Source organism: Aethalodelphis obliquidens, unplaced genomic scaffold, assembly GCF_003676395.1.
Source record: "Aethalodelphis obliquidens isolate GAN/ISIS:26980383/991018 unplaced genomic scaffold, ASM367639v1 scaffold42, whole genome shotgun sequence".
Lineage (NCBI taxonomy): Eukaryota > Metazoa > Chordata > Mammalia > Artiodactyla > Delphinidae > Aethalodelphis > Aethalodelphis obliquidens.
Window position 1 is genome coordinate 1,359,177 of NW_020837986.1, and position 27,932 is coordinate 1,387,108.

The 27,932-nt window shown below is 49.1% G+C and overlaps 1 protein-coding gene and 1 long non-coding RNA gene across 4 annotated transcripts; both read right to left on the reverse strand.

Moving 5' to 3' along the window:
- Positions 1-1,942: 1,942 nt before the first annotated feature.
- On the reverse strand, positions 1,943-4,057 carry LOC113605117 (uncharacterized). The gene is made up of 3 exons (XR_003427041.1): positions 3,701-4,057; positions 3,013-3,068; positions 1,943-2,283 (listed from the first exon to the last, which is right to left on the reverse strand). It is a non-coding gene; the product is annotated as an uncharacterized LOC113605117 (long non-coding RNA).
- Positions 4,058-5,377: 1,320 nt separating this feature from the next.
- Positions 5,378-16,305, reverse strand: CD40 (CD40 molecule). Of its 3 annotated transcripts, none has more exons than XM_027078165.1 (9): positions 15,595-15,725; positions 12,458-12,536; positions 12,010-12,135; positions 11,586-11,732; positions 11,145-11,238; positions 8,492-8,553; positions 6,598-6,684; positions 6,448-6,476; positions 5,378-5,951 (listed from the first exon to the last, which is right to left on the reverse strand). In XM_027078165.1, the coding sequence occupies exons 1-9, from the start codon at positions 15,643-15,645 to the stop codon at positions 5,784-5,786; spliced, it is 843 nt and encodes a 280-aa protein (XP_026933966.1). In that variant the 5' UTR covers positions 15,646-15,725; the 3' UTR covers positions 5,378-5,783. The 3 variants fall into 3 exon arrangements, with proteins under 3 accessions (XP_026933966.1, XP_026933964.1, XP_026933965.1); XM_027078163.1 differs by lacking the exon at positions 15,595-15,725 and adding an exon at positions 16,228-16,305 and having other exon boundaries at positions 5,700-5,951; XM_027078164.1 differs by having other exon boundaries at positions 5,700-5,951; positions 6,586-6,684.
- Positions 16,306-27,932: the final 11,627 nt, after the last annotated feature.

Genomic DNA, 27,932 nt, shown 5'->3' on the forward strand with positions numbered 1-27,932 from the left:
TGAAACTCTAGCCCCCTGCCTTCCTCGAGGGCCGAAGGCTCAGCATTTCATGTCCCCCAGCCCCCAGCCCCCATAGTAGCCCTTCCAGGGTCCAGGATGGATCGGGCCTGCAATTAGATTCACTCGCGGTATTTGTTTCACCTCCGGATCCCCGGCTTCCCGGATGGGAGGGGGACGGGAGAGGCAGCTGGGTTCCTGATTTGATCCTGGCACTCCTGCCTAATTAGTATTCCAAGGAGAGCTGGCTCCACAGGCCCCAGGATTTGTTTGCCAGCCGGCCAGTTCCCTGTCTCCCCAGTTCAGAGTGAGTAATTCTGTCCCTCCCAGGCCCATTTAAAGGAGTGAATAATTAGTTACATTCAATTAGGCCTCTCGCTGCCACTGTGGCTCCTGTCTGCCTCACTTGAGGGGACAGCTCACTAATGAGGTGGCACATGTCTGACACGGGGCGGGGGGTGGGGAGTGGGTGTTAAACACCAGTGACCCCCAACCCCTCCGCAGAGGAAGGGAGAGTGAAAGAGGAAGTGGAGGGGTGGGGGAGACGCCGTAGAAGCAGGAAGGGGCTGAAGAGCAAAAGAGAAAAGCCGCCTAGATGTCCATCAATACGGAGCCCTCACTTGAATCAAGGCTCCAGCTGGACAATGGAATCCTATGCAGCAATTAAAAAGCACGTTGTCGATCTACATTTATTGGCATGGAGAGATGTCTGCCGTACACAGCTAAGCAAAGAAGATGCTTACAAAGCAGGGTATGTAATAACAGCCCAAGTGGAAACAATATTTTTGGCACGGAAAACAAGTCTGGAGGGACCTGTAGCTCTCGGTTGGGGTGTGGGGAGGACTTACAGGGGGACTGATTTTCCTGTGTGTTGCTTGGATTGGGGGCACAGGGAGTGCAACGCACAGGTGTGACTTTTGTGATTAGCCCAAACAATAGTACTTCTTCAAAAGAGAACCAGGGTGAGACGTGAGGGCTGGGAGAAGGGAAAGGAGGTGGTCGGTGGGGGAGGGGCAGAGACTGCAGAGGGTGGGAGGGGGTCTTGGAACGAGGAGGTGGCAGGGAACTAGCTCGGCGCCAAGGCCCAGCGGGACGTGCCAGTCAGCGGGAGAGAGGCAGAGAGCCCCCAGGGACTGGGAGGGGGGACTGGAGTAGAGAAGCAGGGCACCCCGGCCGCCCCGCCCCATCTGTCTGGGCGAAAGCTGCTCACTGATTTTACTGAGCAACACGAAGCCGCAGCAGCAACGTTGCACGTCCCAGAGGACATGCCCCCGCCATGAGCGTCTCCATCCCCCAGACTCCAGGACCACAGCATGGGTGTTTTTTCCTTTTTTTTCAAATTAAAACTATCTCCCCACCCCTGCCGGTGGGTTTGTAATTTTCTGTGCCAGAATCACGGGGGGAGAGAAATCCTTCAGGCAGAGTCTTTAATAACTTCTGCTGCCCAAGGAATCGACCACAGGGCCCTAAAGGCTTAAGAGGAGAGTATGTGGGTGCATGCCTGGGGGGCTGAGATGGGGGGGTCATAGGATTAAGAGGACATCTACACCCAGCTCAGCCCCCGCCCCTCGGTCCTAGAGTTTCAATGCTTTAGACCCAGTTAACCGGGGACTTCCCTGGTGATCCAGTGGTTAAGATTCCGTGCTTCCACTGCAGGGGGTGTGGGTTCAATCCCCGGTTGGGGAACTAAGATCCCACATGCCCCGCAAAAAAAAAAAAAGAATGCTGAATAGAGCCAGTTAACCAGGGTCACAGGGTGGAGCCTAAGGACCTCTCTGCAGCCTCCCAGATGGGGTGCAGAGAAAAGAGACAACCTGCCTAGGACATGTTGCCTAACTTGGCTCTGGACCCTCCCAGGGCCTCAGTTTCCCCATATAGAAAACAAAAGTGTCGGACACAATGAAATTCCCAGTCTCTTTTAATTCCAACCCTCTGTGACATGCTTTCTTGGGTTCTCACAGAGTTGTTGTTTTTTCTTTTCTTTTTCTTTTTTTTTTCCTTTTATTTTTGGGATTGGTAGCATTTAAACATTGGGAGATTTCACATAGAAATCTGGATCCCCAGCAATACATAACTCTCATCCCTGGAGGGCAACCATTAGAAGCAATCCATAGATGCTGTCCCACCAAAACGGGCAGAGCCTCGCCGCTTTGCCAGAGTCTGTGCCATCCTGACTCCTCCTGACCTGGCCTCCCTCACTTTCCAGCTCCTGTGCGCTCCGCTGAGTCTACAACTGCTGTCCTAGAGGTGAGCTGCTCCTGCCGTGGGCTTTCGCGGATTTACTCGCTGAGTGGGTAAGAAGCAAAGGTTTTTGGATCAACCTAGTTAGATCCAAATCCCAGCTCTGATTCTTCCGACCTTAGCAAGTCATTTAGCTTCTGAGCCCCATCTGTAAAATGGGCGTTAGAAGAGACTGTGCCTTATGCAGGGTTGTCCTACGGACTTAGACAGTGCATGTGAAGTTCTTAGGACTGTGCCTAGCGCAGCGAGCCCTCTGTCCATGTGCATTCTTAGTGCTGTCATGCACAACCCTAGCTCGGCGAGAGGCCACACTAGGAATGCAGCTGATGCTTGTTAAGAAGAAGGAAGCAGTGGAGAGGGAGACCTGGGGAACGGATGAAGTTAGTAGAGATCGCAGGAGGCTCAGGCGGATGGACGGTGGAGGGAGGAAATGAGAGTTGGCGAAAGCCAGACGCCAGAGTCTTCGGGCATTACTTTGGCGCCACCTTCTGGCTATTGTGAGCCTCACACCCACCCATTCATCCACAGGCCAGAGCAGACACTACAGTGGGCTGATCGCCTTATTTTTAGAATTGGCAAGATCCTTAGAACTTGTAGAATCCCAACCCTTCATCACATCTGGGGGAAAAAAAGCTCAGAACCAGAGAGCAGCTTTCCCAAGGTCACACAGAAGGTTCCTGGCTGAGCTCCATTTAGAACCCAGAACTTGCTACAGGTGCCAGGAATAACAACCCCTTCTCTTTGCTGGGGATGCCAAGATATACAAAATTATACCTTCTCATGCTTGACCTCTGCTGATTCTTGGGGGGGGACTTCTCCAAAAGCAGACTCTGCAACAAGGAAACAATGCAGGTAGTTTACTGGGGAGTTGAACCCAGGAAGCACCAGTGGGGTGGTGGAGAATGACACAGGGAAGGGAAGACAGCCATGGAGGGCATCTGTGGCTCGAGCCCTCTGGGGAACCTAGGAGACAGTATAGAACACACCTCAGATTTGTCCCTCCCAAGGGCAAGGAAGCCGGGTCATGTATCCTCCAACTTTCACTCCTATTTGGTTGAGAGTTTTGGGGGCGTTAGCTCTCCCAGGTACATCTTACCTGCCCTACACCTGCACCAAGCATTTTTTTTAAACCAAGGAGGGACTTCCCTCGTGGCACAGTGGTTAGGACTCCACGCTCCCAACGCAGGGGGGCCGGGTTCGATCCCTGGTCCAGGAACTGGATCCCACGTGCATGCCGCAATTGGGAGCTCGCACGCCACGACTAAGGAGCCAGCAAGCCGCAACTAAGGAGCCCGCCTTCCGCAAGTAAGACCCAACGCAACCAAATAAATAACATAAAACCAAGGAAAGCCCCGAGGTAAGCAATCCCAAGTGCTTGCAATCGGAAAGCGACTGCTTATCAAGAAATGTGAATGCCAAGGGTGGTCGTTCTCAAAGTGTGATCCTGGACCAGCATCATCACCTGGGAAACTTGTAGAAATGCACAGTCTTGGACTCCATCCCAGACCTACTGAATCAGAAACCCTGGAGGTGGGGCCCAGCAATCTGTCTTTTAACAAGTCTTATAGGTTGTTCTGATACATGCTCAGGATTGAGAACGAAGGGCCTAGGAGAGAACGAAGGAAGCACCCACAGCGTCTGTCCGTTAGATTGTGTCCATTCGCCAGATGAGCAAACTGAGACGCTAAAAGGTGAAAGTGACCTACCCAAAGCCACACAGATAATAGGTGGCAGAGATGGGTCTTTTGTCTCCTTCCACCATACGGTCATGTACAGTACGTAACACTAGCATTTTAGACTCTAGGCAGGGGATAAAGGTGAGGTCTTAGAGCTCCCCTCCCCCCACTCCACACCACCACCACTTTGCACTGCTTTCTAAAGCAGACGTCTCCCCCTGGTGCCTCCCAATGGTTCTCTTCTGGGAAGCCTGCCAAGCCAGGTGCCCCTCCCTTGGCTCTCAGCTGCCCTCACCGCCTCCACTGGGGCAAGCCCTCTCCACGCTCACCCTGCAGGCGGCAGGACATGTTGGGAAATCCAAAGCAGCTTCTCACGAAGGCGGGGTTGGGGTGAGATCCCTGGGGTAAACCAGGCTGGCCTCACCCTCACCAGGAACCTCTGTGCTGGGGCTTTGCAATCCTCTTCCTTCCCCTTCTTGCCCTACAACCTTCCCCTCTCCCCTCCCCTGCCCTCCCCTCTGTTCCCTCTCCATCTGCTGCTCCTCCTGGCTAGGCTCCCCCTCAGTTGGCACAGCAGGAAAAGAGAACAGGACGGTTTATTTTTATCCTAAGATACTGCTTAGGGGGAAGGGGACACCATCTGACCGAGAAGCAGCAGCTCCTGTAGCAGTTGGGAGGTCAAAAGGAGATAGAAGGCCCAGGAGCTCCCTGGGAAGGGGCTACAGATGCAGGCTCCAGAGAGAGCAGGTGGGGCTGGGAGAAGCAGCATAGGACTAGGAGTGGGGAGCTCTGAGGGGCACCACTCTGAACGGCTGTGTGACCATAGATAAATTACTTCACCACTCTGGGCCTCCATTTCCACCTCTGTTAAAGAGGGAGGGAGGAAAGGAGGGATGCTGGCCCTGCCTGCCCCGAAGGCTACTGTTGTGAATGTGAATCAAATGGGGAAAGCCCTTTGCAAACATGATGCCAAACGTGAGTGCATGTGGAAACCACCTTAGAAGGGCAGCAGCCTGGGGGACGTCCTTATTTATCCTTCGAAAGTGCCCTCATTCTGTGAGCCTGACAGCATGTGAAGCAGCTCATGTCACCCAGCGTGTCCGCTCCCTTTTTTCTTTTTACACGTTTGATGACTTTTTAATTACATAAGCAGTCTGTGAATTCACTCTCCTTTTGGGGAAAAAAAATGAAGCATTATGGGAGAGTCAAATCTTTCTTTAACCAACCCTCCCCCGGACCCTTCTTCCCCAACCAAGACATTACAATTCTTTGAGCTGTGCATGTTCTGTGTGTCCTTCCAGAACCCCCCTGCCATACCAACATATATAACATATACTATGTTTATACACATATCTGTAGAAGATATATTGTTTTGGGTTACTTGCTTTAAAAAAAAGTTTCCATGCCCACCATTCTACAACCTGCTTTTGTTTTCCCCCCATGACAGTGTTTTCAAGATCCTGTTGCATAAATATATTACAGTTTTATTTAGCCAGTCCCCTGTTGATGGACAGTTAAGCAGCTTCCAGTTGCTCACTGTCACAAACAGTGCTGCGATGTGTATCTATGCATATGCCTCCTGGGCTCCCAGAAGCCACCGCGTTACACCTGTTGGCACCGAACCGCTGGGTTGGAAGGTTTGGTGGATACCCTTGTATGGCCTCCCCAAAGTTTTGTTACCATCTTTGATATCAAGTTGGGAGACTGAATGGGCTCCACGGCTGGGGTGAAAGGTTCCCCGAGGTGAACTGTTTCTGGACTGCAGGGGTGCAGGCAGAGGGGGGCTGTCGCCCTCACCAGCAGCAGCCCCAGGCTCTCCAGCCACGTGCCCACATTCCGGTGCCACCACACTCCTGGGCACACACAGCTTCACTCTCGCTCCTGCACGGAGATGCGGCTTTCTTTGCCATCCTCCTGGGCGACCGGCTGACACCAGTGTAAGGTCTCCTGCACTGGAGGGGTGGAGTGGGGGCCGAGAAAATCCTCTGGATCAATCGTCTCCACAGGATCCTGCCTTTCAGCCTTAGGGTGCAGAGCCTGGGGAGACAAGGCTTGGGGTTACCCCTAGCATCTCAGCCCTTCCTTGGAAGCGATTCCACTCTTCACCCCTTCCCCTTTCCCAAACGGAGGGTCAGTGCTCATTCCATGGGTGCGTCCTGCCCCCTGCTGGCCACACCAAGGGTGTCAAGAAGCTTCCGCAGTAGGAGCCAGTGGGGTTAAGGAAATGTCCCTCCATCACCCACCCATGGATCCCACACCAAGGCCCCAAAGATGCGGTTCCCCCACATATCCAATGCCAGGAAAGAAGAGCAAATGTCAGACTTTGCCAGCGGTGCTAGGGCAGCTCTGTGGGAAGGTGAGCTCAGGAGATGAAAAAGGCGGGTGCTGAGGGAGAGAAGGGGAAGAGCCCTGGAGCACAGGGGAGGGGGCGAGGGAACAGACCTTGAATCAATGTTTCTGCCATATAGGCAACAATGAATCAGTCTTTCTTTCCAGTCTGACAAAACTCAGCCGGTTCCCCAGGGTGACCTACCTTAGTCTCCTGCTTCTTGGCCATCTTTCCTAGAGAGAGAGAAAAACATATAGGATGGGGAGTCACTGAGGCCAGATCAGGAAACAGGTGACCCGTCAATTGTACCTTCTGCTGCCTCTTCCCCCATCACCTCCCCACCTGGGGACTCACTGATACAGGCAGATACCAACAGGACAGTGAACAGGATCACCATCGTGATGGGGATCACCACCAGGGCTCGCATCCGATTCTGGAAACCTGGAGAGATCAAGACTTCAGCGATGGCTCCCCACCGCCCTTCCCGAAGCTGCTGCACCTTGCTGGACTTCAATGTCTAAACTCATCCATATCAGAAGTTTCAAACAGGTGGCTCCTGGTAAAATGTGGCCAGCAGATGTCTTTAGTGTGACTGGCATATTTTTTTTCTTTTTTTTAATATTTGCCGACATTTTTAAATGGGAGATTGTGTATTTAAAATCTGGATATCTGATTTCTCTTGCAAATTGGGAAGATCCAGCCCTAGTGGGCCAGCAGCCCACATGGCGCCCACTGGCCAGAACTGAGTGGTGATAGTTGTCTCTACCGGCTCGCTACACTGCCACCCCTCCCTACTCTTTGCCCAATACCAAGGCCCAGCATCATTTATGTCTGTAACATTGCCTTTGTTATAGAAGAATGGAGGAGAAGGGAAAGTATTTCTTGTGCCTAAGTCTCTATTCTAAATGGGAAAATGAAAAAAAGACCAAGAGACAGGGTAAGGACTAGGGTAAGGCTAGTGAAGCACTGCCTCAGGACAAAATTTAAGGGGACACCAAAAAAACTCAATAACTGGTAACTTCCCTGGTAGTCCAGCGGTTAAGACTCTGCACTCCCAATGCAGGGGGCCTGGGTTCCATCCCTGGTCAGGGAACTAAGATCCCACATGCCACAACTAAGAGCCTGCACGCCAACCTACATGCTGCAACTAAAAGACCCCGCATGCCATAACTAAAAGTCCCGGATGCCTCAACTAAAGATCCTGTATGCCGTAACACAGGATCCAGTGCAGCCAAAGAAATAAATAAATATTTTCTTAAAAAACTCAGTAATCAAGATAAGTCCTATTTTAATGTCATGTTTTAAAAAATCATATCAGCAAAGTCTGGCCCACAGGCCAGCTGCCTGTTTTTTTAAGTAAAGTTTTATTGGAACCAGGGATGGGATTAGGGTGAGGCAAGGGAGACAAGGTTGTACAAATACAGGGTTGGATCCTGTCTTTATTTAAAACGTTGCTATTCTGTTCGTTATGGATTTTTTGCATGAATTTTGATTTTTTTAATCTTGCATCAAATGGTTATCTTGATTACGGCATTTTTCTGGCACGCCCTTAAATACTGTGCCCAAGGCAAGTGCCCCTCTCACCTCACTCTAGTCCCAGCCCTGCCAAGAGGCAAGTGAATTTTAAGGAAAAGAAGAGAGTGTATTTTTCTTACCCCTGATCTTTTCACTCATTAACATGATCCTGCCTAATCCCCGTAATTATGTGAGTCTGTGACCTGTGCTGTATGCCAACCTCCTCATTCTAAAATCAAAACTGAGGCCCTGAGGGAGTTCCCTGGTGGCCTAGAGGTTAGGATTCTGGGCTTTCACTGCTGTGGCCTGGGTTTGATCCCCGGTGGGGGAATTAAGATCCTGCAACCGCGTGGTGCAGCCTAAAAAAAAAAACTACGGCCCTGAGAGGAAACAGAGTCACACCATGCTGGCCCTCAACGTGCAGGGTAGCAGAATAGCACTGAGGGAGCACCTCCAAAGTGTCAGAACCCATGCCGGGTACTTACACCACCCTATTAAGGGAGGTGGTAGTATCCCATTTCACAGATGAAGAAACTGAGGCTCGGGGGGCGGGGACTAACTTGCCCAGGCTCCACAGATAAGTGGCAGAGCTGGGTGCCACAGTTCCAGACTGCTCCTCCTCTTGCTTTGCCTCGCCTCCCTCTTTCCCCACTGGTGCTTCCAGGTGCCCCAGTCTTCCCCTCAGCTCCCCACCTTCCTAGCCTGCTGCCGGGGCCCGTTCTCCAGGACTCACCACAGACAACATCTGTCTTGTTAGTCCCTGCATGTTGTTCCACCAGGCCTTTGCTCTCACAGCTGTGTACAGACACGTGTACACACACACAAACACATACACACACACACAAAGAAAGAGACATTAAGTTTCCCCAACCATGCGATTTCCAACCCCAGAGGGAGACAGCCAACAACCAGCAAGTCCAGGTTCACTGAGCACATATTATGTGCACCCTCCTGGGCTGGTTACTATGGGGATGACACAGACTCTGTTCTTACAGAGCTCGTGAGTGCAGAGGAAAGATGATGGTATATCTTGAAGGAGTAAGGAGAGTCTCTGATGAGGGCCAAGCTTTGTGATACAGGCTCATGTGAACAGGGGATTGTTCAGAGAAGAGGAGACAGAATCCACAATGGCTGGAATGGAGGGATGATGGGGGCTTCTCAAGCTCGGCACTACTGACGTTTGGGGGCCACATAATCCTTCTTCCGTGGTGGGACCTGTCCTGTACATTGTAGGATGTTCAGCAGCTTCCCTGGCCTCTACCCACTAGACACCAGTAGCCTTCTCCTCCCCAGCTGTGACAACCAAAATGTCTCCAGATATTGTCAAATGTTCCCTGAGGGAGAAAACTGCTCAGCTGAGAATCTCTGGTTTGAGGGTCATCCAGAAAGACTTCCCTGGGGAAGTCAGAGCTGAGTGGGCCCTTGAGGGATATAAAATTTAGAGCATCAGTATTTTCTCTTCAAGCAGGACAACACGATATGGGAGATTAGGTGGGTGACGAGCCAGATGGTATAAGGAAACTCTGGAAAATTGGGTCTTTAGAACCAGATCACTGAGAATCAGCCATGAAGGTTTCAGCTGGATTCAGCTAGTGGGTCATGTCAGCATCCAACCAGATGACTTAAGTTGTGAGAGGACTTAGTTGGCCAGAGAGCTCCCCGGAGGAGAAATGACAGAAAAATGCCAGCCAGGAGGCCATCGACAGAATCCAAACATGAGATGATGAAGACTGGGCCAAAGTGGTCCCAGGAGGAATGGAAAGGGATGGACAGAGAAGGACATTGCAAAGGAACAAAACATCTAAAGCTGGAAAAAGAGAAAGAAGCTTCAAAGAAAGCACATACACAAGAAGAGTGCTTAAGAGTTTTCGAAGCACGTTACATGTCTTTTCCTCAAACCTTGTAAAATGAAGGTCATTCCTATTTTCTGAATGAGGGCACCGAGGCTCAGATGAGGGTCACACTTCCACCCCTTCTAAGCTGAGTGAGTTTGGAACCCAGTGCTCTGGTTCTATGACATAAAGGAGCCTCCCTTTCTCATTGAACATTTATCAGTAAAGATTTATTGAGCACCTACTATGCATCAGGCACTGTTCTAGGCATAAGGGATGCATCTGTGGAATAAAAAAAGTCAAGTCTCTATAGTTAAGGAGTTTACCATCTACTGGAGAAAGGCAGACAGTAAACAAATAACAAAGTATATATGGGATGCTACTATTTGTGTGAAAAATATGTCTGCATGTGTGTGCATGTATTTGTTCGTGCATAGACTCTCTAGAAGGACACACATGGTCCAGTGGCTGCTGGATGGTTGAGGGTGAAAGGGAAGCATATCACTAGAGGCCCTTCTGTGCCTTCTGTCCTCACGCCTGTCTTACTCATTTTTTCAAATTAAATGTAAAAGGTTAATCAGGCGTGTGTTTAAGGTATTCCAGGCAGAAGAGGTTGATGCAAGAGAACGAACAGTGTGTTGACAGGACTGCAAGCAGCACGATGTGGGAAGAGGTCAGGAAGTGGACCTAGAAGGTCGGAGGCCATGCACAGGAGTCAGGGTTTTATCCTAAAGGCACAGAGAGCCATGAAGCATTTTAACAGGGAGTGCCGTGATCCAAAATGAATGGTGGAAAGTTTCCTTCGCCAAAGGGATGGAGAACTAGCTGAAGGGGAGAGAGTAGAGGCAGGGCAGCTGGTGATGAAGCCCAAGCTAACGTGGTGACGGTGGGGATAAGTGAAAAGGAGGAGGAGTCCCAAAACATCTGGAAGGTCAGATGGACAGGACCTGGTGACTGATTTGGGGAAGGGGGTAAGGGGAACTTTGGAACGGGTGCCCAGACGCATGCTTGTGCCTTTCACAGCGGGTATGGGGAGCAGGCAGGTGCCTGTGGGTTGTCTGCACAGAGGTATACCCTCGGCAGTTAGATATGACAGTCTGGGACCCAGGAGACAAATTTCAACAGGAGATGTTGATTGGGAAACGTCCAAGGGCAATGGTAGCCGAAGCCAAGTGTGCGGATGAGATAGATGGTCCAGGGGAGGCGGGCAAGGTGATGGGAGAGTAGAGCCTAGAATAGAGGCCTAGAAAACCAGTTAAGGAGGAGCAGAGGAGGGGTACAAGGAATGGAAGAGAGGCGTCACGGTGCCCCCAAGAAGGGAGGGCTTCACCAAAGATCAGAGATCAGCGGTATCTATTACCACCAAGAGAGAGAAGGCAAGAAATGCTGAAAAGTGTCTGTCTAGTTGGCCACGAGGTCACTCTAGAAGTTCTACAGGTGCACGAGTGTGTGTGGACATGGGGAGCAGGGGCTGAAGGGCAGGTAGCCGGAGAGAATGGAAGCAGGTCCCATGCCCCTCTCGGGGCAGGAAACACAAGGGATGAGTCCTTATACCTTGTCCAAGGGTGACACTTTTCAAAAGCAGATGACACACTGGAGAAGAAGCCGACTGGGCAGCGTTCACAGATGGTATCAGAAACCCCTGTAGCTGAGAGGGTAGAGGAGGAGTTAATCATCACGGCGGACCACCTGTCTGGCTCTCAAGGGAACTGGCAGGCAGGCAGGCCTGGAAGAGCATCCTGCCTTAAGCCCTTCTCCCCCCAGCATCCTGCTGCAGGCAGGCCCCAGGAAGACTTCTCCCACTGCCCTCTCAAGGCAGATCCCCATGGCAGGAGGCAGGAGGCAAAGTTTCTATTTCCCACCTGCTCTGGTGGAGATATCCGCGTAGGTTGGTCCCTCCCCACCAGGGCTGAGTGCCCACTGCCCAGCCCCACTCCTTTGGCCTTCACCTCCTCTCTCCTGCCTCTAGAGCTGATTCCCAGACAGACCACTTACCCATCTGCTTGACCCCGAAGCCAGGGAGACACAAGCTGTGCGGGGTGCAACTTTCGCAGGTGTGACTGGTACAGTGATGGCCTTCGTCACATGTGCAAATGGTGTCTGTTATTGAGGTGCCCTCCGTCTGGATCTGGAGCCCTAGGTCTGGGCAGGGATGGGCAAGAAGGATGGGAACCCCTTACTGGCCATGCTTGGGGGGCCCCGATCCTCATACTTCCTGTTCTTTTTCTCTTAGACCCTCTTCCAAGTAGGGGTGGCAATCAAATTAAGTAACAACCAAGACAACCCAGACTCTAACCGATCAGAACAGACCCTCGCTATGAAAAACAAACAAACAAACAAACAGAACGGCTGTGCTGTCAGCAATGAGCTGGAATATCGGCCCAGCTCCCAAGTGCCCCTTCCCCAGCAGCCCACGCACTGGGGTTGCAGTATCTGTGCTGGTGACAGTATTTCTCACTGTTGCGGGTGGCTAGGAATTCGCCTTTACTGCAGGGACGGCAATCTGTTTCGGTGACCTCTGTGCAGTCATTCATCAGTTTCTGTCCTGGAAAACATCAGGAAATGAGGTAGCTCTGGCTCACTCAGTGAGTCAGACACTGAACTGAAAACTGATGAGGCCGGGCTTTAGGGAGGGAGAGTCAACGATGACAGTCTCAGACTCTTCCAACTTTCATAGTCTGGTAAGGGACATAGAAGAGATAGGAACCCTAAGTTCTGGGTAGGCAGAGAGGGACCCCAGAACATCCTGGGGCAGGGATGGAAAATGCCAGGGGTCAAGACACGAGTTTATAATTGACACAGGGGGTCTGTATCTGCCAGCAAACCAAGAGGGGTCCCACTATGGGGCTAAAGGGTTAGCATCTCACCTGGTGGGCACAAATTACAGCACCGGCTGTTTGTTTGGTATTGGTTTTCTCTGCACGAAGTGGGTGGTTCTGCGTGGACCTAAAAACAAAATTGGGCAATTTGAAGGGATCTTGAAATCTCCGATATAGCCTTGGCAGACAGGTGCAAATCAGCCAGGACAGAGGTTAGAACTGAAGTGGAAGTCCAAAGCAGAGAAACAGCGCCTGCATATTACTTGTTGTGTTTGTTTTTAACTAAACTGCCAACTAGTATGATGACAAAGGCACCCAGAGAATCAATCTGGTATTTTACAAAGTAATTGCGCTGGAAACTCACAATAGTCACTGAACTAAACAGATCTTCCTTCTGGCTTGACTCCTGAGTCTTTCCTCTACCCAAAAACCCAAGAGCACATGAGGACTCCAGCATCTCCCCTGGAGTCCTGAAGCTGGCTGACTCCAGCTGGTCCTAGTCTGGACAGGGGCTATATTTAGCACCTGGCCTCTTCCTTCTATTCTTTTGCTCCCCACCCTCTTCCCCTCTCCAAGTCTCATCATCTGATCATCCAACCCCTCTCTCATGAAATGCAAGGATGGAGAAGCCGGAAGAATAAAATCCAACTCTTTTACTTTACACATGGTGAGACTGAGGACCAGAAAGGGTGGGTCATTGCCCAAGGTCACACAGTGATAGAATCCAAATGAGAACTCAGGTTTCAATACTCCCTCTCTCCAACAACTTGAGTCTCATCTGCACTATTTTCACTACATCCAGGTACCACCCAAGCTATTCATTACTTCTTGTTCATTTAAATACATTTATTTTCAATGTAAACCTCACATCATTGCCATGAGAGAAAAACCAGTATCACTTCTCATAAATAAAAGGCAACCCTAAAAATAAACTCAACAGAAATAAAACGATGTTATTTATTAAACCCCAGCTGATCGCTTTGCTTGCTGACAGCCCTCTACCTCAGGCCTGCTCTTGATTTTTGTTTTAAAAGGAGGATTTGCAGGCATTTGAGAGGTATTAACTATATTCTAGCTCCAGCGACTTCCTTCTTGAAAAAATGAAAAGGATTTTAAACAGAACTGTAAAGTGAACCTATGTTGTTACTTCTATGTCCTTGTGCTGCCTACATCACCCACACTTTGGGAACAGCCTGTGAAAAGAACACAGCTTTAAGGGTCAAAGAGCTTAAGGCTCCAATCTTGACTTTGTAACACTTAACTAGCTATTTTGCCTCTCTTAGCCTCAGTTTCTATATCTCTAAAATGGGAGTGATAATACCTGCCCCACAGATTAGGTTGTGAAGATGAGAAAGAATAGATGTACATGGCCTGGCATAGTATCTGGAACATAGTAGGTGCTCATTGAATGGCAGCTTTAATTATCATGCATATATGAGTATCTGCTTGGATGCCTAGCAAGCTGGCTAACTGGCTGGCTTCCAGGATCCTGCCTAATTGGTGGCTCTCATTCAGCCTGGGTGGGCAAATTACTTACAAAAGTGTATCTGACCCCAAATGGGGAAGGAAATAGCAAAGGCTACTGCTCCCACCATCACGTCGCAACACACTATCCCATGAATGTTCTCCCCGCAAGCCTATGGGCTTTCCCACCACACTCCCAGAGCAATGAAAGTCCTTTACGCCATTTTCAAACACACAAGAAATACAGCTCCTCCTCTGTACATCTGTCAATCCCCAGTTCCCGCTTCACAGGTTCGATCCTTCTGACACGAAGGAGCTTAGGACCAAGGCTTGGAGACTCTCACCATCTGAGAGGCAGGCTCAGGAATCAGGCAGATGGAGATTTATATGCAGGTTCCACCTAGCCATGAGGATTGGGGCAAGACATTTTCTCTCTCTGAGCCTCAGTTTGCTCACCTGTATAATGCGGCGGTTGAAAGAAATCAGACCTAGAGTGCGTGTAAAGCTTCCTGGCCCACAGGAAGCTCTCGACAAATAGCCCCAGTTATTGTTGTCACAGCCTAGTCTCCACCTGGAGCTAAAATTGGGAGATTGTTCTTGAGAAACCACGACCACCCTTCACCCTACCTCCCCTGGCTTTTCCTCCACTCCTCCTCCAAGAGCCCTCTTCCTGCCTCCTTTCTCCCTAAGAGCCATTACTTAGAGTGAAAATGAAAGCTCTGGGACCAAAGCAGCTTTCCCATGAAATCTCTTCCCTTGCTGCTAACCCCCTACTTCATGGGTCACTCCTGCCCTGCCTTCATGCCAGAAACTACAGCCCTTGAAAGTTAGGGGGAGACCAGGGGGGTTGGGATGAGAGTGTCCGGTACTTGGGGGATTCCCAGCCTCCAGAATGAGGAACTACAAAAATACACTTGAACTAAAAGCGAGTCAAGTGTGGAACTCTGAAAATCCCGGAGATGTGCTTGGTTGGGCATATCTGAGCCCCTCTCGTGCCTAGAGAAACCCCTGCTGGTCTCCTAACCCTTTCATGGTCCCATGAACTGTTCAGCTCCCCCGAGAGTCCTCTATGTCGTCTTAAATTCAGGAGGCAGAGACACAGCCTTGGGTATTCCTCCTAACTTGGATCACCCAGGATTTGCGGCCGGTGGTGGGAGTGTTCAAAGCTCCTTGCCTTCTCAAAGAAGCACCTGGGCCTCTACACTCATCCCTTGTTCCCACAAGATGCCCTGGAAGAAGGCAGCCCCAGCTGGCAAGGAGATGAACCACTCACAGAGGCTGGCGTCTGTCCACAATGGGAAAGAGAAGGGAAACTAGCCAGACCCGCCCCTTCACTTGGCTGCCCTCCCTTCCCGCTTCTGAAACCCCTCACCATCTCTTTGTGGCCAGCCTCTGAGGCAGACCCAGACTCCAGTCTTTTGACCAGATCAAGCCTTCAGGTTCCCAAAATCCCAACCCCATCTGCGCTGGCTAGGCACTTTTCCTGCAGCGACCCCACTATGCGCCCTCTGTGGGCTACCTGGGACCCCAACCTGGGAGGAGAGAGAGGCAGCCCACCTCATTCAGCCCGGACCCGGGGTACCCTACCCAGCTTCCACCCACCCTCCTGTCCCCCCAAAATCAGCTTGGAAGGTCCCCTCCCCGAAGTATTGTTTCTTTTCCCATTCCCTACTCTCTAATTTCAAATTCCCGCCTCCGGTCGGAACAGAAACTAAACTTACGGCGGTCAGAAAGCAGCCCCAGAGGAGACACTGCAGAGGCAGACGAACCATGGCGAGGTGAGAACCAGGCGGCGGGAGAAGAAAGCGCCAGGACCCGGCCTTTTCCACTTCCACTGTCCCAGCCCATGGACCCTCCCAGGAAAGGGGCGGGTCTTAGGGGACAAATCGCGACCAGCCTCGCTGACGGGGGCGGAGCTCCGGGCGAGTCACCTCTCTGGGGTTTCCCCCAGGACAGTCCCGGGTAGTCTAATTCCCCAAGGAGTTTAGGGATGCGCCTTGGGCGGGGAGGGGTGGGGGAATCGGGAGGCGTGGTTCCAAGGAGAGCCCTTCTTGAGACTCCTCCCCCGCCCCGGGACTACAAAGGCCGAACTGAATTGGCCTAGGAGGAAGCCCGCTTCCTGGGGTTGGGGAGGACGCGAATGGAGTGAAGAGAGATCCCTATGGGTGTTGGGAAGACTCGCCCCGCGCCCCGCGCCCCGCGTTCTTCCCCGCCGCCTCCGGCAATCCCGGCAGAACCGAAAGCGTCCCGCACCGCGATGGAGAGGCCTGAGGAAGTTCCCAGAAAACGGGAAGGTCACAGCTGAGTGGTGGGAGGAGGGCTGGGGAGGCCTTTCACGGAAAAGAGTTTCTCACCTTACAGTTTCGCTCTCTTTCAAAGGAAATTCCCTCGCGTGGGCGCAGCGTCCCAGCCTCCCCGTCCATCCAGCCGTCCAGCCATCCATCCATCCATGCAGCCCCCACCAGATTGTGTTCCATCCCAGTTCCCATCCGCCGCCTGAAGACAGGCACTTAGAGTAGATCAGCCTTTCGTGGGATCGTAGGACCCCCTGAGAATCTTAGGACACTGGAGACCCCCTAGTTCTGCAGAAACACACACACCCTTGTACCTATTATTTCCCCAGTTCAAACCCTCCTAACTGTTCTTGAACCAGTGTTAACACTCTGCTCTGCAGCAGGAAGCACCTGGGTTCTGGCCTAGGCTCTGCTTCTGATGGGCTGAGTTTCCTTGAGCCTTAGTTTTCTTCAATGAAACCTGAGGAGTTTGAACTAGACAGTGGTTGGAGTGATGCCCCCCCAAGCTCTGAATTTCTGGACTGGGCCAAAAGGCCAAACTGCACAGATCAGGGAGGATGGGAGAGGAGAGGGCTGCTAACCCCATTCTCCTGGCTTCCGCTGCAAAGGGCACATTTGCAGACCTGCAGATTCTACCTCCGGAATCCATCGCCTCTTTTCTATCCCCCCTGCCGCTACCCTAATTCGGAGGCTCAGCATCTTTCACCTGGGCTGTTGCAACAGCCTCACTCATTCAATAAGTATTTGTTGAATCTCTGCTATGTTCCAGGCAGCTTCCCCACCACCACCACCACCACCCTTTCTCTCCCTCTCTTTCTCCCCCTCGTTGTTCACTTTGTTGCAGTTCTCTTTTGTAGGATCTGGTCTGATCAGGGCACTTCCCTGCTTAAAAACTCTGCGCTCCCCTAGGCCCTCAGGATGCTCCAAATTCCTTCTCCTGTCACAGCTGAGTCTCCACTCAGACCCACCCTCTCCTCCTCCACTCACACCCTGCCAGGTCCTCCATGCACGCTGGCTTCAGCCATACTTGCCGTCCCCCCACTTTCCAAACACACAGTTGTTTTTTCTGTGTCTTGCTGTTTTCTTCCTTCCTTCTCCTTCCTCGAATGAGTTTAAATTTCTCCTCCTCTTCAGTTAAGCCTCCTCTTAACTCCCTGGGACAAAGGTAGATACTCCACCCCACCTTCGCCCCTGCCCCCATGTTCCCACATCATGAGCATGCTGGACTATCACTCCCATCTGCCTGGCCCTATTTGATGGTGAGCTCATTGAGGGCAGGACTGAATCTATGCCAGGCCTGGGCACCGATACGCATTTGCTGAATGAATAAATGAGTAGGTTTTTCTTATTCTAAGCACAGCCTCCATCGGGAAGGAGATACAAAGCTGGTAGTCCCAACACAGACCTCAAGTTGATGGTCAGACACCAGTAGTCCCAGAACACTTGAAAACTAAGACCAGAGGACGTCATGAAAGCCACACAAGCATGCCTGGGATAGAGAGAACATTAAAATATCTTTTCCCTTTTTAACCCACACTGAAAAAACAAGCACAGTTTTAATTCCTAAGGGGGCTAGGGAGGGAGTTACTATAATAACTTCAGCCATTACTTATTCTTTATTTGCTTGATTCTAAAATTGGGCCCTTTACAAAACTGCCTTGGGAAGCAAGTACACAGAATTAAAACATTAATTATGTTATATAAAACATATCATAGCAGCAATTAAAGCAGCTTAAATTACTATGTGAAAGAATAAATAGTAGCCTTCGGGTGGCCCCATGGGGTGAAGACCAGATGAGATAAAGGGAAGATGTTTTAGTATATGCATATCCCAAGGAGACATGGGCTGGCGGGCACAGGCCCAGAGAAGGCATCGACTCTCCTTGCGCTGGAGAAGGAAAGAGAGATGATGACTCATGGGGAGGGTGGCAATATTTCAGAGTCCCATCAAAGGGTGGAACTATGAAGGGTTCAGTGATGGGAGTAGGGCAAAGGATGTTCCAAAGAGTGGGGACCCAGGATTTTGGAATCACAGAGGAAATGGCCTTTGCAGGGAGGTGGGGGTCCCAGGGCCAGGTGAATGGATGAGAAGCATGCCTGGAGCTCAAGTCCACAGCACTGCCAGAATCCGGCTACTAGATGGTTCTAAGATGCAAACCCAATTGTGCTGCTCCCAGGTTTGAATCAACTCCCCAGAGCCCTCACTCCTTAAGCCCGCAGGGCCTCAAGGCCATGGGGTTCCTGGCCTGCCTCTCTAACTGTCCTCTCTGCCTTCAACTTACTCTCCAGACTGTGTTGTCATCTCTCCCTGGAAAGCCCTTTCCCACTGTCCTTTCATTGTATCAACTCTTTCTCATCCTTCAAGGCTCAACTCAGGTGCCCCTTCTCTGGAAAGCCCTCTCCATCAGCCAACCTGGGATGTGCACACCTGCCTCCCCGGGCCCTCTCAGCACCCTGGAGCTGCTCGCCTAAGCCAGACTCCAGTCCTACCAAGCCATGTCTCAGTTATTCTGTTTACTCACAGTACCAGTGCATTGAGGCAACTCAACCTGGTGGGATATAATAATAAAGCTTTTTTCCCCCTATCTCTGCTTTCAGCCCTGCTGTGCTGAATCTCTGTTTTCCATCCTTTAATGACATCTTGGGCAGATTGCATTACTTTTGGATCACTTTCTGTTGTTAAACCTCCACCCTTGAAAGCTTTATTCTCAAACTCAATTTAAATCTCATTTTATCATCTCCCTTACTGATCCAAGGATTGACTCGTGCCGGGACCCCACCTGTTTGGATAAAAAGTGGAAGCGGGGGCATGGCCTGGTTGGGAGACACGCCCTAGCACCCTCCCTTTATTGAAATTGGGAGGAGGGAGCAGGAACAGCCCTCTGCAATATAGCCCTCTCCCTGTTGCTTGACCCTGCTTTCCTGGCTAACCCAGGGAAGCAAGGGTCCATACATGGTTTCTCATGGGGCACATAAGTAAGTCTCTTAGGTAAGGGTTTCTCCACTGCAAGGTTCTCTGACAAGGAGCATCCAGCTCAGACTTGAGCTGTCCTACCGTACCCCACCACCAGGGCGCCTGCCACCGGTGGGACCCTCTTGTTCAGCAGTCAGCCTGCTTGAGTGGGGTCCCGGCAAGTCTGGCTAATGACTGCAGCATCCACTTGACCCAGAGAAACTCATACATCCTGGCCAGCTACTACATTTCCTCCCCTCTCCATCTTTCTCCCTCCCTGCTCGGATAAGCATAGCAAGTCCACCACCAAGTAGACCCCGACTGGGAAAGAGCATCCCAGCATCCCCTTCTTGAAGTCACCCCTCAATAAACAGGAGGGACTCCCAATTAAAGGTGTGGAGGTGGGGATTGTCTTCTGCCATAGACACCATATTCCTCAATAAAATCAGAGAAGCCCTCCCTCCCCAGGATTCTTATATGGGCAAGGAAAAGGAAAGCAAGGTTTGGGCTAGGGGCTATAGGACAAGTTCTACCCCCTTAGTAAACCTCGGAGGGGAAGTATCTGGCTCCCATTTGGAACGCAGGGTACATAGGGCCAGTGGTTTTTACCAGCTCCTAAGTAACAGGGAACTGTCACTCAATAATGTTTGGACTGGGCCATCCCTCATACCTAACTTGATTCCTGGAAAAGAGGATCTTTGTAGCCAGAGGCCCACAGGGAGCCCAGGCATATGCTGGATGCTGAACAACTGTTGAATGAATGTGGGACCGTGAAATGAGACTGAAGGGATCCATTGGAATCCACCTGCTCGTTCCCACACCACCCAGGGTAACTGCCCATCTTCCCCAGATGACTGGACTCTCTAGCTGGGATTCCCAGGCCCAACAGTGGACAAAAATCTTTCCCCTCAGCTCAGCAGAGTTGGGTTGGAATTTATCAAAGGTAACTAAGGAACTCAGGAAAGAACCCAACCAGAAATTAAGGAAACCCACAAGCTAGCAAAACAGACGGGTGAGTTGACAAAGAAGTTCTTTATCATGATCTGGTTAAAGGCACTCACTGCCTTAGCTGATCCTGATACCCAGACAAGGGGACCTCAGGTCTGACCCTCAGCCTTCTCAGACTCTGATGTCTGGAATAAGAGATGGATTCGGTTGGCGGAAGGGATCCAAGTTCTTTACCATGACCTCGAGATCCTGCGTGATCTGGCTTCCGCTGAGCTCTCCCCCCACTTGCCCAGTTGCCTGCTACACTGCAGCCATCCAGCCCTCTCAGCTCCCGCCTCAGAGCCTTTGTCCCTGCTGCTCCCTCTGCCTGAAATGTCTGTCCTTCCACACTACATCTGCTGGCTATCTCACCATTCAGCCCTCTGGGTAAATGGTACTTCCTCAGAGGGGCTTTCCCTGATTACCTTATCTAAAGTGAGTTCCTCCACTACCAACTCACCTTTCCCACTGCTGTCCTCTCCTGTAGCACCCGTTTTAGTCAGGGTTGCCACTGCAAGCAAAAGAAGACAGAGTTGGCGAACTGAAATAGAAGAGAGCGTTGGAAGGATGTCAGACAACTCGTAGAATTGATGGGAAGGCTGAAGAATCAGACTCAGGCAGGAACCACAGGAGGCAGGACACAGTCAAGACTCTGCTACAGAACAGGTCTTACAAACCAGCTCTGTGCTAGCCCAGCTCCAAGAGCCCTCAGTGATCCTGCCTCCTGGCCTTCCCGCCCTTGGGTAGTACCCTCCTCATTGCGCCAGGGTTGGTCTGTGTGACCAGCAGAAACCAGAAGTGATGATATGTCACTTCCAAGGTTAGTTTCTAAAACTACTGAGGCTTCAGTTGTATGTGCTCTGTTGCATAAACTCTCTCTGCCTCTCCTTCCTCTCGCCTTCTTTCTCCCTATATCTCTCTCTCCCATCAGGTGCTCTGGGGAAGCCAGGTGCCATGTCATGAGGATACCCAAGTAGTCTATAGAGAAACCCACATGGATGGCAAGGAACCGCAGCTTCTGGCCATCAGCCACATAAGAGAGTTTAGAAGTGGATCCTCCAGCCCCAGTCAAGCCTCAAATGACTTCACACCCAGCTGACACCTTGACTGCAGTCTTGTGAGAGACCCCCTAATCAGAACCACCCACCTAAGCTGCTCCTGGATTGCTGGCCCACAGAAACGGTGAGATAATAAATGTTTGTAAGTCACTAATTTTAGGGTAATTTCTAACACAGCAATAGTTAACTAATACAACCTCTAAATGACTCTGAAGTTGAGCGTTCCCTCAAGGCTCAAAGTCTTGGGAAGGGACATCAGAATGGCCATCATGGCTTACGCTCCACATTCTGGTTGCCAGGAGGTAGGAAAGACTATCTGTGTCCTCTTGTTCTCCTTGGTGGGTCCTGCCCCTGCCCCATTCTCCTCAAATAAGAAGGATGTTTAGAAGCTGAGCAGCCAAAACAACTTATTTGCACTGCCACAGTCCTTCAGGACATTTGCCACAAGTTGTAGTTCTTTATGTGGAAAGGCATTTTCTCCTTTCCCCTTCCTCCTCCTAAGTTTGGGCATACACCAGACCCCAAAAACAAAGAATGCAGGTACTTTCTTGGCCCAATAATGTGGAGGAAATATCCTCAAAAGTCAAAAGTCTGATTGCCTTCAAAAATGCCAAACCCTGAGGAAAGAGCTATTCTTCTCAGTGAATTAATAAGGGAAAGAAAATAAAGTTTGGGAATCTAGATGAAGAAATACAATTCTGCATCTTTTCATATAGCCGAAGCCCAATGAATAATCAACTCTTTCCTGCTCACGGTATATATATGAAGCAGACACTTTAAAAAGACCACAAAGGGGAGTTCCCTGGCGGTCCAGTGGTTTAGACTTGGCGCTTTCACTGCCGTGGCCCAGGTTCAATCCCTGGTCGAGGAACACAAGCTCCCACAAGCAGAGCGGCCAAAAAAAAAAAAAGACCAAAATATTACCTATGGTCCCATCCTGAAATTAAATCAATATGTTTATTTGTACGTGTCACCTTGTTGTCCTTGTCCGTATATACCTTCAGATTTTTCTTTCCCAAGGATATCATAGGTAAATTTCCTGTTTTATATTTTCCTATAACATTATACCATACGTATTATTTTCACTTTCATAAATAACTGTTTTTTTCTCTGTCTTTACAGCCCCCTCCCTGTAACAGCCTGTTAGGTATCTTCCTTCATATCTAAGGATATGTTTGGTTGTTTAGTTTTTTTGGGGGAGGAGTTGTTTGTTTGTTTGGCTGCTTTGGGTCTTCGTTGCAGTGCGCAGGCTTCTCTTGTTGCGGAGCACAGGTTCTAGGCACGCGGGCTTCAGTAGTTGTGGCACATAGGCTCAGTAGTTGTGGCACACGGGCTTAGTTGCTCCGTGGCATGTGGGATCTTCCCAGACCAGGGATCAAACCTGTGTCTCCTGCATTGGCAGGTGGATTCTTAACCACTGCGCCACCAGGAAAGTCAGATATGTTTATTTCATAGAAAAAGAAATCTTATCACTTTTCTGTAATCACTTTCTCACTTAACCATATATGGTGGAAATCATTCCAGGCTAGTAGACACAGATCTGACACATTCCTTTTTTAATAACTGTGTAATATTCCATGTTGTGGACTTGTCACAATTGATTCGACCATTCTTCTGTTGACGTACATTAAGTCTGCATCCAAGTTCTTACTACTGCAAAGCATGTTGTAACAACACACATGCTTGTACACATATGCTTAGGCATTTGTACTTTTATTTCTATAAAACATTTCTAGATATGGAATTTGTGGGTGTGTGTATTATAAATGCTAACAGATATTTTCAAATAGTTTTTAAAAACGATATGAAGGGACCTTTACTTTCATTCTCACCATCACTAGACGTCATCATTCATTTTTCTATTTGACAGTTTGATCGATGAAGAGAGATATCTCATTGTTGCTTTAATGTACACTTTCCCAATTATTAGTGAAATTCAACACCCTATCAAAGGTTTATCAACCATTTGAATTTCCTCTTCTATAAACTAACTGTATATATCCTTTGCCCACTTTTCTACCAAATTGACTTTTTCTTATTAATTTCATTTATTCATTCAACAAATATTCTTTGAGTATTTACTGTGTGTCACATGTTGAAGTTACACTACTAACTAGACAAAGTCCCAGACCTAATGAAGATGAAACTGCTCAATTCAGATGGGACTAGAACCCACGGGCCAGGGCTTGAACCTAGCCAGAACCCAGATTGGGACCTGAACTCACTGACTTTTCATCGAGATCACACACCTGGTCTCAGGACTTATTGAAGCTCAGGTTCTTTACGTCTCATTACAGAAAGAATTCAGTGAGAGACAAAGTGATAGGTAAGAAGTGGATTTATTTAGAGAGATACACATTCCATAGACAGATGTGGTCTGTCTCAAAAGGCGAGAATGGCCTTGGGAGAAACATACTCCTCAGACAGACTGTGGACCATCTCAGAAGGTGAAACGGACCGAAATATGGGATGGTTCGTTTTTATGGGCTGGGTAATTTCATAGGCTAAGGAGTAAGAGGATTATTCCAACTATTTTGGGGAAGGGGCAGAGATTTCCAGGAATTGGGCCACTGCCCACTTTTTGATCTTTGATGGTCGGCCTCGGAAACTGTCATGGAGCTGGTGAGTCATTTAGCATACACTAGTGTATTACAATGAGTGTATAATGAGGCTCAAGGTCTACTGGAAGTCGAATCTTCTGCCATCTTGGACCTAGTTGGTTCTAACCAGTTTATGTTGTATCCTCAACGGCTATGTCATTCTTATAGAGGTTGTGCCCTGACCCGTTCCCTCTCAAAGAGATCTTTGTATATCAATATTAACCCTCTGTCATCCATGTTGAAAATCAGCTCAGATGTCTAATTGTACCTCCAGGCTTTCCCTGTAAACATTTTCTGGCAGACTGTTAATCATTATGGTTTCAAATTTTATGATGTAAATATACCTAATGCCAAGCTCAACTAGCCACTAATTTGTTAAGAGAGCACTCAGTCCAATCTCCCATGTAGCATCATGTTGGTACCCCACTCACATGCCCTCCATATACACGTCCTTGTTCCCTACTTCAAGCACCCGTGGCCTCTGCCTGGGGGGCCTTGTGTGGTTACTGGAGCTTGTTTAGCCCTTGAGCTCAAGACATAAGTGCCAGAGTTAATGCTTTGGGGAACAGCCATCTACAAATGACAAGGATTTGATGGATGAATACCTATCTCCCTCGTTCCTTAGGTGGGATAACTCAGAGGTGCATGTTCTACACTGTCTCCCCCATCAAGATTAAGCTCCATTGCCCACAGTGTAACCTGGTCCTTAACCCACCCTGTAATGGCTTCCTTCCCCTCCCTGTTTCACTTCCCCACTCTCCCCTGTGTACTTCCTGAGGCCACCTCCCAAAAAAAACAGCTGCACTTAAGTCCTTGTCTCAGTTTCTGTTTCTGGCAGAATCCAACAAAGGCGGCTTCATTTGCATATGAGGAACCGGGGTAGTTAGGTGGGTAGGAATGTGGTCTCTGAAGTCAGAGGCCTGAGTCCAAAGCCAGGTTCTGCTCCTGACCATGTGACCTTGAGCACAGTCTTAAACTAGTTTCTCCTCTGTTAAAATCAGGGGCTTCCCTGGTGGTGCAGTGGTTAAGGATTGGCCTGCCAGTGCAGGGGACACGGGTTCGAGCCCTGGTCCGGGAAGATCCCACATGCTTCCCGTGCGCCACAACTACTGAGCCTGTGCTCTAGAGCCCTTGAGCCACAACTACTGAAGCCGCGTGCCTAGAGCCCGTGCTGTGCAACAAGAGAAGTCGCCCCAATGAGAAGCCCAGGCACCTCAACCAAGAGTGGCCCCCACTCGCCACAACTAGAGAAAGCCTGCACGCAGCAACAAAGACACAACACAGACAAAAATGAAGATAAATAAAATAAATAAATTTATTTTTAAAAATGGGCCTAGGGCTTCCCTGGTGGCGCAGTGGTTGAGAGTACGCCTGCCAATGCAGGGGACCCGGGTTCATGCCCCGGTCCGGGAAGATCCCACATGCCGCGGAGCGGCTAGGTCCATGAACCATGGCCGCTGAGCCTGCGTGTCCAGAGCCTGTGCTCCGCAACGGGAGAGACCACAACAGTGAGAGGCCCGCGTACCACACACACACACACACAAAAAAAAAGGGCCTAATAGCTCACATGGTTATCATAAGAATTTAGTTAATTATGTAATTTTCCTATAATATCCAATAAAATATTTATATTACTCATTAATATTAGAAAACTGAGTCTTAGAGAGTATATGTGCCACGTCACACAGGAGCCTGGCACTCGTCTGTCCCACTTCAGAAGATTCTACTCTTGTCTTCCCATGGGCTGAGGATGTTACAGTCACAGGGTTCCACTTGTCCTGGACTTCAAATTCTCCTACACTTATAGGTAGAATTGGGTGTTTATCAGTGCTGTCCAATAGACCTTTCCAGGGTGAGGGAAACATTCTGTGTCTGTGCCATCCAATATGACAGCCACGAACTACATGCGCCTATTAAACACTTGGGAGGTGGTGAGTGCAACCAAGGAAGTGGATTTTTTATTTACTCATAATAAATGTAAATAGTCACATATAGCTAGTGGCTACCATATTAGACAGCTCAGGGCCAGAGAATAGGGGTTGGGTGATGGTGGGAAGAATCTCTTAGTTCTTTTCTTCTTCTCCTATTTTCTCTTTCCTCCTGTCACCTTTCTTAGCCCCAGCTATTCAGCCCCCTCTTCATAGCACTCTCTGCCTTCCCCTCCTTTGTACATGCTATGTTCTATGGAAGGAAGCAGTAGGGACTGTGACAACCGTTGTATTTTCATACACCCAGCAAGGTGAAACAAACTCCTTTGTGATCCCCATTTTGAAAGACAAGACGAATACCTGCTATAAATAAAGCTGAATAAAGATCCTTTTCGAGACGGCTTCCACTGTTCCCTGTTCCCTGTTCCCTTACGGTATTCACGCTGAGATAATTTCCAGCTTCTCAGATCCTCAGCAGTTATAAAACATACCATTACCTCATTTTCATTTCATTAGATTTACAGGTCACAAGACTACTTTGATCTTTACCAAGTTCATCATTAATGGTTTCAAAGTAATGGTTCTTTCCGTTTCAGCATGAGCTCAATACAGAACTTCCTACTTGTGTATTCTTTTATCTCCTGCTTCCTACTTTTAACTCTGTCTAGACAATAGCAGCTAATGGAGTTTCCCAGATGCCAGTGTGTATTTCACATCCACGAAGATGTTCCATACAGCGCTCTGTAACCCCATAGCAAAAGCAGCAAAAGTAATTTCTTTCTAAACAGTCTAATCCTAGTGGATGGCATGAAAAGGTCTGCCTGAGTCATGTATCTGATAAACCATCCACTCTCCAGGCCTGATGGTACCTTTCATCAACTCTGCAGGGCACGGTGGGGCACATGGCCTTTGGAGCCTGACAGACATGGGTTTGACTCCTGACTCTGCTGTTTATCTGGGAGAAAAAATAACTAATCATCTTTGAGTCTCAGTTTCCTCATCTGTAAAATGGAGGAATAGGATACTTACTTGGCAGGATAGTGGAAGGACTAAGAGGATTTATATAGGAAGCAGGATATTGAAGTCATTAAAAGCATGGACTTCACCACTAGTAGAGTGTCCCGTGACCTTGGGTAATTTACCCACCTCTCTGAGCCTCTATTTTCTCATCTATAAAATGGGAATAGTGATACCTACCTACCTACCTATTAGGGTGTTACAAGGATTAAATAAGGATATGTATAAAGTCCTCAGACAGTGACTGACTCACCTCTTAGTGTACCTGGAGAAGAGTGCCTCATCCCAGTCATTGACTACTTTCTTTTTTTTGGTTGAAATATAGTTGAGGTATATGTGAGAGGTGTACAATATAGCAATTCACAATTTTAAAGGTTATACTCCATTTATACTTATTTTAAAATATTGGTTATATTCCCTGTGTTGTACAATATATTCTTGTAGCTTATTTTATACATAATAGTTTGTACTTCTTAATCCCCTACTCCTATATTGCCCCTCCCCCTTCCCTCTCCCCACTGGTAACCACTGGTTTGTTCTCTATATCTGTGAGTCTGCTTCTTTTTTGTTATATTCACTGGTTTGTTGTATGCTTTAGATTCCACATATAAGTAACATCATACAGTATATGTCTTTCTCTGACTTATTTCACTTAGCATAATACCCTCCAAGTCCATCCATGTTTTTGCAAATGGCAAAATTTCATTCTTTTTAATGGTTGAGTACTATTCCATTGTATATATAAGCCACATCTTCTTTATCCATTCACCTGCTGATGAACACTTAGGTTGTTCCATACCTTGACTGTTGTAAATAATGCTGCTATGAATATTGGGGTGTGTGTATCTTTTCGAATTATTGTCTTGGTATTTTTGGATGTATATCCAGGAATTGCTGGATCACATGGTAGTTCTATTTTCAGGGTTTTTGTGGGGTTTTTTGGCCATGCCACGCGCGGCTTGTGTGCCCCAACCAGGGATTAAACCCGGGCCCTCGGCAGTGAGAGCACAGAGTCCTAACCACTGGATCGCCACGGAATTCCCAACTTCTAGTTTTTTGAGAAACCTGCATACTGTTTTCCACAGTGGATGCACCAATTTACATTCCCTCTAACAGCATATGAGGGTTTCCTCTTCTCCACATCCTCGCCAACATTTGTTTCTTGTGGGGTTTTTTTTTTTTTTTTTTTTTTGCGGTACGCGGGCCTCTCACTGTTGTGGTC